Consider the following 8,157-nt stretch of genomic DNA (forward strand, 5'->3'; position numbering starts at 1 on the left):
GCCCTTCGCGGCCGCGAATGACGCGACCCGCGAAGCCAATCGGCATCCGTTATCATCCGCGCTCCAGAACCGTTCGCCAATCGCGATTATCGGCGGCACGAGATGTTAAATACAAATCAATTGGACCGCGTTCACAGCGAAACGGACGTTTCTTCCCCGATGGGAGAAAAAATTACAGCATTATTTATTGAATATTAGAAATAGAAATTTTCTAGTCCATCCGTTGAATGTGAATCCGTTTTAGAGGAGATTCTGGAAAGAAGAACTGTTAAAAAAAAACTTATTAATTATATAAAGATAAGTTATATTTGCGTGAACTGTATCTCGACAACTTGAAAATATATTTCGTATATGTAAATGCTCCGATATTTACTCTAACATGATTAATTATTATTTATTAATTATGTACATATTATATTCATAAAATACACGACAGAAGTTTACAAATATGTAAATTATTGAGAAATTAATTTTTGAAGTAATTCCTCGGGCGACCTAGAAAACAGACCGCTGGGATTTTGATATAAATTTTTCGGATCGTGACAGGCATCGTATAACTGCTTGTATATAGCTCCGATTACTTCAAACGATCGTTTCTGAGTAATCGTGCGATGATTATTGCTTTGCAACAAACTTATTTGTGGCAGCAACAAGACATCTGGCATCACCAGGAATGCTTCTAATTTATTCTGCAAAGATAGATTAATATATATTTTAATATCGCAATTCATATCGTTTTTTGTTTTATAAATTTACTTTTAGTCGCACTTACAGTGAATTCTTTTACACTAAGAGCGTCCATACCAGGTATGGATGAGAGCGGACCCTGCTCGCGTCCTTGTAAAATAGTGTAAATCGAGCCTAGATTTAAATGCGCTACCAAAGAACTAGCTTGCTCCGATGTAAGCGTGTCGATTTGAGCATCCGATTGTGCCTTGAGATTATAATCGTTTCCATTACAATACAAGAAATGATAAAACTTTATAGGTATGTGTCTCTCTCCCCCCCCCAAATAAAATTGAACATAAGAGTTTACTGTATTAAAATTATGTCAGTCCTAATGAGTCTAACTCAGATAAAAACTAACCAATCACCTGTAACCTCTCTAATCTCTGATCCATATACTCGTACAATGCTAATGTCGATTGTATTTGATGCATACAATTGAGAAGATAAACAGCCATATCTACAGTTGGCAATCGAGATGCTGTTTCATTAACTTCTTGAAGTAGTGGATCGATGATGCACGATACAATCTATCGATTATGAAATAATATGTAGTAACTTAGATAGTACGCAGCAATGAAATATGATTTTTTTTTTCTGAATATACCTGCAACATGTCTTTTTCCCTGTCTTCAGCTATACTAGCGACAGACAGTATTTCATTCAACAGTGATAATAATCTAGAAACAGACGGAGCAGGAACCAAATCGCTGCCAGGAGGTTCTGCTCGTTCGCCAAGAGCGATTCTCGTTTCTCTCTGCAATCTGCTTAGAAAACTTTTTTCGCTTAAGATTAATAAATCTAACAGTGTCTGATCCAGAACACTGTCAGGTATAACTTGTTCAGTGATAGCGCGATAAAATCTGATCAGCGTTGTAATTGAATATAATACTGTTGCTGGTGCTTCTGTAGTTATGACATGTTCTATTCTTGATTTTAAAGGATGACACAATCCTTCTGTAATGTTACTTAACGCCTGTTTTACTTGATCCGACACATCTGTAAACAATACATTGAATATATTCAAGTATTTCAACACTATTCGACTTGAAAGGAAGACAAATGATTTCTATTTATGCGTACCTGTTTTATCACAGCCTTTCACCAGGGTGATAATGTTTTCTTTCTCTACAGGAATTACTTGATGCAACCACGCAAGCATATCCCCAACGTAACGCTTGGGATCGTTAGCATGCATCTCTATAGGATTAGGTGTTCCACCAAAAACTTCGCCTAATGTTAACGCATCTATGAAAGAACCCACTAAAGTAGTTCTCCTAACTGAACAATACTCATCTAGAATGTATCTAAAAATATTCAAAAATATCAAATTATTTTAAACAGCTATATTGCACTTTGAAAACAATAATTGTAATTGACTTTTAGTCATCTTACTTAAATAATACTGGTCTATCTTGTAACTTATTCATAGCTTTAATGAGTAACGGTGCCAAACACTCATTTTCTATGTTTTTGCACTGTGTTTGCGTCCACCGATATAATCTTTCAAGCGCAGCTTCTTGCAATAATGTCATTCTTTGCATTATATCCAAGGCCAATGTCTGATAACCAGATTGCATGAGTACTCTACATTTACCATGAATATCCTAGATTCCAACAAAATTACAATGACAGTTATAACCATTGTTCACTAACAATGACAAATAACTTAATGTATTACCTGTACTTTATTAACTACAGCAAAAAACTCTTCCGTTATAGGGGATTCTCTGGATGATCCATGCAGAACAGTTAGTTCTGATGGAGTAAGTTGAAAGTTTTTAATAAATGCACTTGCAACCTCCTGTTGCATGGACAATGTTTGACTGAAAATTAAAAAATCATACGTTTTTTTGCAACTGTATTTATTATGCTATTGCAACTATTGTAATTATTATGCTATTGTACTTATTACATTTATGACATACCTCTCATTCTGAAGTTTTGATGTCTGTTCTATGAGTTGAGACGTTTGAGCTTTTGTAACTTGCAAACGATTAGTCATAGATTGCACAGCAGTGTTCATTGCTAAAACATCTTGATAAACATCATCCAAAGAAGCCTTCACTTCTTTAAAAGCAGCTAGAAATTCTTCGTTTATTGCCAAACTTCTTCTCTCTATTTTACTGCGCAAGTTTCGACGAGAATTCAATGTGTTTTCTGTGAAAAATGTTGACAGCTCCTTTAAAGCTTCCAATGTATCCTAAAATACGTTATTAAAATCTCTATTATTATACATATTATATTATTTTTACTTCGCGTAGTTGATTGGTTATCGAGATCACGTAGTATATAAAAAAATATTTCATTTTTTTTGTGACTCTTTGCAAGAAAAAAAATTCACTACCAAAAGAAAAATTCATACACCATTGTTTCATTTTATAATGCGCACCTTATCGTGTTCTACTCTGGATTCCAACAGTTTATTAACTCTCCGCACTAAAGCGGAGTTGATGTTTTTTTCACTCATCGCGAAAGTAAATTTTGTGATTTTTTTTTTTTCTGTTTAATGAGCCGTCAGCCTCCACAGGTGGATCTTGAAGTTTACGTTGAACACATAACCTGAATCGACACCAATACTCCGGTCATAGCGTTATAGAAATGTTTCCAAGCAACATTCTATCTTTATCTACATTCAATGAAAAAGAAAAATAGAATGATGTTCCAGAGCATGTGTATGTCTATGTTTGCCAAGTCGTGTGATCACACGTCACGATCAACAGTCACGTAATGTAAAGGTTGCGTTTCATTATATGCTATCAATGAAAAATAGTTTATTTACTGTCAATAATAGTTCGCGTGACATGTACTATAAGTTTCTGGTACTGGCAATCAATTTTGAAACGCATCTGATGACAGATGAGAAAACATGACGTATCACATTTTGGAAAATAAATAAATCTGATTGACAGAGACAAGCACCAATCACAAACGATTGTTGATTTGAAACAAAATTTAAAAAATGTTATAAAACTATGAATTTTGTTATATCTTCCCAAGAAAGTAAAAAAGAAATCTCTTTTTTCACGAATTATTTTGGAAGGAATATGAACGCAACAAGGCTTCACAATTCAATACAATTCTGTGCTAGAAATAGCCAATGACATTTCATTTGGTATTTCCACTTGCACATTACCGCAAATATATAACACAAATATAATACGCATGTATATATATGTATATACATACAGAGTCCAAACAATATGTACAAGCGAGCACGACGTGATTCCTCATTAAAAAATAAGGAAAAGAAATATAAAATAAAAATTTTTTAATTTTGGCCTAGTGTTCTCGAGAAAATTTGTTTGCAAACTCGATACGCGCGTTGTACGTCGTTCGACAAACTGTAACAACGTACGTACGCAACGGATTTTCAAACTCGATTTTCCTGAAAACTAAGTTGAAAATTAAAAAAACTTTTTTCTATATTTTTCTCTTATTTTTTCGTGAGAAAATCACGTTTCCGCTTGTATATATTATTCGGCCAGACCTTATATATATATACATATATATACATACACACACACATATATATATATATATATAAATTCAGAATAAAAATAGTATTTTTATTTAATTAAAGTAAACGCGACAATATATGATTTATTTCAAATTATTGCAATTGGAATTTCAATGGTGTCAATTATATTTAATAGTAGTCGTCTGGCTCTATTAAAGCAATTGAGAAAAATTAGGGGATGTAAATAGGACATATCGATATTTGTGTGATTCGATAAATTGTCGCGCGAGAGAGGGTAAGACGCTATATGTAACGTCCTGTACAAGCCAACATCGATGGCCACCACCATCGCTTTGCTACTCGATTCGCTCAGTAGTCTGATGCGTTTAGCAGCGTTTGGATTGATTTAATAATTGATTGTATGTATAGATGCGACTGTTTCAATGAATTAGAATAAACATGCGGTGGCTGATACGACTGTGTATTCTCACAATCTTGCTGTTGCATAGTATAGAGGCGAATAGCGATGAAGTGCCATTAACCAAAATTGGCGCAAAAACAGGACCGATTTTAAGATTCTCTTATTGGTAAGATCTGCTTGTTGATTTTACAGATAAATATAACAGTTGTAAATCTTTAAAATTGTCTATAAGATAATAGGATAGAATACATAACGATCGTTTGCTATTATACATTGTTTATAGACTTAACAAAAAGACTTGCTAGGCTTCTTTTTGAAATCATTTTACAAACTATTATTTTTCTTTGGATTATTTTGTTATCATTGTACATATATGATAAGATAGACTTATTTATGGTTTCTGTTGCATTACAGCTACTCGTGTGGCTACAGAAAAGCATTTGAACAATATGTTAATATTCTTAAAGAAAAATATCCAGAACTGCAAGTCGAAGGAGAAAATTTTGATCCACCAGGTTATAATATGTATATAGCAAAAGTATTGGTAAGTAAATGTCATTGTTCTCAATCAATTTTTTTTTATGTAGTACATACTTATATAGTACATATATTTATTTTTTACATATATTAAGTGTGTAAATTAATTCAGTGTCTTTTTTGACACATTTCAAACTTTATTTATGGATTATGAATACAATATTAAGTATCAAAATAATTCTTCATTATTCTTCATCATTTTCTATAGTTCTTTAGTTCACTTTTTGGACAATCATTGGATTTCTTCACAGAAAACATGTGGCGGTTTTGATTCAATGAAATCATCAATTTTCACATCTTCGATCTTCATATCTTTGATATATAGTTTTAGACTGCATGATGCTGGAGAGGCTGGAACAAATAAAAATCAGATGGAGCTAAGTCTAGAAAATACACTGGGTGTGACTTTCCAACTGAGATAAAAAAATGATATCTTTTGTCTGCTTTGCAACATGAGGTCAAACATTGTCATGAAGCAAAATTACCTTTGTCCTTTCTTTCCTTATGACTTTTTGTGCTCCAACTCATTGCTTGATCAGGTGTTGCTTATAACGATCAACTGTGATTGTTTTGCCAGGTTCTAATAGTTATTATTTTCATACAATACAAAACTTTACTCCACCAAATGCATGACAAAACTTTTTTGGCGTGGATGTTTAATTTTGCTGTCAAAATTGATGGTTGTCTAAGATCTCATGATTTTCCTCGGTTAGGGTTATCATACAAGATCCACTTTTGTTCTCGTTAATAATTTGATGCAAAAAATATTTCTTTTTGAAACAAAGACGGTTGTTTTGCAAGCTGTTTTTGTGTTTGATTTTTATCTAACACAAACTTCTTATTCAACGTCCTTAAATTTCTTTGGTTAATCGGATCGAAGCTCGTCATATAAATCAAAATTTCTTTCTTTAAACCTATATGTAAAATTACTTTTTACATATTTGGTTCACTATATTCTTGTTTAAAGCCAAACAAATTCAAGCTGCTTCAGGATTATTTTTTTTTTAACTGAAACGCAAAGATGTAGTGCCTAATATGTGTTTCATTAGCCATTATAAACACACCTGATTTGTAAGTTTGTATTGGTCATACAATTCGTTTTATAAATAGTTTCTTTTTAAAAACTGCCATAAGATGAGAAATAGTTTTGGATTTAAAATACAAATGAGAGAGAAGAGCAGGTGAACATGAAGGCACCAAATTAATTTACACATTTAATATTTCATTTTTAAATAAATTTTTAAAAAATAAACTCGTTTAGAGAACATTAAAAATATTTTTAAATAAATGTATTTAGGGGACATTAAAAATAGTAGTGCTGATTTTAATTGTAAGTGGAGTTAACATTGGACTGCCGCTAAATTTGACACCAATATGGCAGTGGTGCATAAATAATCGCTTTTATTCATGTGTACTGATTTTCTTCACTTGTAATGCCATAGAAGCACAATTAATTTCGTCAGGTGCATTTGAAATACATTTTAATGGTAAGTATAATAGATATAAATTCTTCATTGATAGAATAAATATAAATATATATATTGATAGAATGGATATAAATTCTGCATAATACTACTGTATAATTTATATTGAATATTTAATTTTGCATTTGTGGTGTATTTTTTTTAGATGTTCCTGTTTGGTCAAAGCTTGAAACTGGCAGGATACCACAGCCACTTGAATTATTCCAAATAATCGATTTTCACTTAGATATGCAGTTCTCAGAAATGGATGTAGGAAAAATTAAGTTTCAATAATTAAAACATACACATGCAATTTCATTTTATATATGTAAAAATTCGATAAATTTAATTCTATATCAGTCAGGAAGAAGTTGCTAATGTGATGAAAATATGTACAATATACTTGCTAAGTATAAGATCTTTACTGTACATTTTATTATAGAAACAATTCCAATAAGAAGACTATGAACCTAAGATGTGATTGAAATAAAAATATTACAAAAATTTCTTATTATAAGATTTTTATTAATATATTTGCATGTTGCCAAAATTTTTCCCCCGGTAACATTATCTTCTACTCTCTATATATATATATATATATGTATATATATATTAGACCAGTCATTTTCTATCTTTACAGCAGAGATCTTGTAAATAATAGATACTCAAGATATTAAAATATCAAGATATGATTTCTCTATTGACTTCAGTGAACTGTTTTGGATGATTACTAATCAGAGGTCGTGCTTCATAAGTACAAATAGTTACACCATGCCTGCGCAATGGAGTCCATTCTCCTTTAAGACCAATATAATAAAGCTTGATATGCTCCATGTCTCTATCTCCAATGAAATAAAGACTTAAATGTTGTACCGATGAAAACTTGACTGGCCTGTAATAGAATTCATGTGTCTGAGTTTCAAATTGTTTTACATTTCTAATATATCTACATCGTATTTTAACATCTCAAATAAGTAATTCATATGTTGCTAGTTATATTACAATTATAAAAATAAAACATTCTATAAATCTTATAAATGCAATAAATATACTGTATAGTAAATTATATGATTTGTGTGTGTGTGTATTACTTCAAAGAATATTCATGGTGTCCACATGGATCACTAATTACTTCAAATTCCTCTTCTGGAGTAGTATTTACATGGTCAAATAACATGTGTGGCCGATTTTTGTATCTATAAATATATACTCACATTAGTAAAGCATTATTTTACTTTTTGTTCTACATTGTTGGTCTTATGGCCACAATTATACTTACAATTTTACTTTTTTGGGTAAGTAATTATTATCTCCAATTATAATAAGACCTTTTAATTTTACATTGCCTGTGAAACTGTAAAGAATAAAAAGAGATGCCATGTATAAGAATTTTTTTAAATAACAATAATATCTAAGTACTTACGGTATATTGAATAGAAGTTCAGGATCTATATCACTTTCAACATACTAAAAAATAAAATAAAATAAATATGTGTAATTTTATAGCAATTTTACTTAAAAAAATCACATTATGTTCTTTTAACTATATA

General features: G+C 31.2%; 3 protein-coding genes across 6 annotated transcripts in view; 1 reads left to right on the top strand and 2 right to left on the bottom strand.

Moving 5' to 3' along the window:
• Positions 1–137: 137 nt before the first annotated feature.
• On the bottom strand, positions 138–3,480 carry LOC109854467 (conserved oligomeric Golgi complex subunit 6). 3 transcript variants are annotated; one of them, XM_020427572.1, is made up of 9 exons: positions 3,119–3,189; positions 2,655–2,886; positions 2,408–2,552; positions 2,122–2,333; positions 1,810–2,033; positions 1,334–1,725; positions 1,095–1,256; positions 773–934; positions 138–689 (listed from the first exon to the last, which is right to left on the bottom strand). In XM_020427572.1, the coding sequence occupies exons 2-9, from the start codon at positions 2,750–2,752 to the stop codon at positions 456–458; spliced, it is 1,629 nt and encodes a 542-aa protein (XP_020283161.1). In that variant the 5' UTR covers positions 2,753–2,886; positions 3,119–3,189; the 3' UTR covers positions 138–455. The 3 variants fall into 3 exon arrangements, with proteins under 3 accessions (XP_020283161.1, XP_020283160.1, XP_020283162.1); XM_020427571.1 differs by having other exon boundaries at positions 141–689; positions 2,655–2,929; positions 3,119–3,480; XM_020427573.1 differs by lacking the exon at positions 138–689 and having other exon boundaries at positions 792–934; positions 1,088–1,256; positions 2,655–2,929; positions 3,119–3,480.
• A 1,026-nt stretch (positions 3,481–4,506) lies between these two features.
• On the top strand, positions 4,507–7,078 carry LOC109854481 (selT-like protein). The gene is made up of 4 exons (XM_020427589.1): positions 4,507–4,773; positions 5,022–5,151; positions 6,442–6,631; positions 6,774–7,078. The coding sequence occupies exons 1-4, from the start codon at positions 4,646–4,648 to the stop codon at positions 6,899–6,901; spliced, it is 576 nt and encodes a 191-aa protein (XP_020283178.1). The 5' UTR covers positions 4,507–4,645; the 3' UTR covers positions 6,902–7,078.
• A 79-nt stretch (positions 7,079–7,157) lies between these two features.
• Positions 7,158–8,157, bottom strand: part of LOC109854480 (PITH domain-containing protein GA19395) — a 1,823-nt gene continuing 823 nt past the window's right edge. For both annotated transcript variants that reach the window (XM_020427588.1, XM_020427587.1), the window contains exons 3-6: positions 8,031–8,074; positions 7,887–7,961; positions 7,699–7,803; positions 7,158–7,499 (exon numbers count right to left, since the gene is read on the bottom strand). In XM_020427588.1, the coding sequence (XP_020283177.1) occupies positions 7,289–7,499; positions 7,699–7,803; positions 7,887–7,961; positions 8,031–8,074 (435 nt within the window). In that variant the 3' untranslated portion in view covers positions 7,158–7,288. The remainder of the gene's footprint in view (positions 7,500–7,698; positions 7,804–7,886; positions 7,962–8,030; positions 8,075–8,157) is intronic.

The sequence above is a fragment of the Pseudomyrmex gracilis genome, unplaced genomic scaffold, assembly GCF_002006095.1.
Source record: "Pseudomyrmex gracilis isolate BER0280 unplaced genomic scaffold, ASM200609v1 scaffold_67, whole genome shotgun sequence".
In the NCBI taxonomy this organism is placed as follows: domain Eukaryota; kingdom Metazoa; phylum Arthropoda; class Insecta; order Hymenoptera; family Formicidae; genus Pseudomyrmex; species Pseudomyrmex gracilis.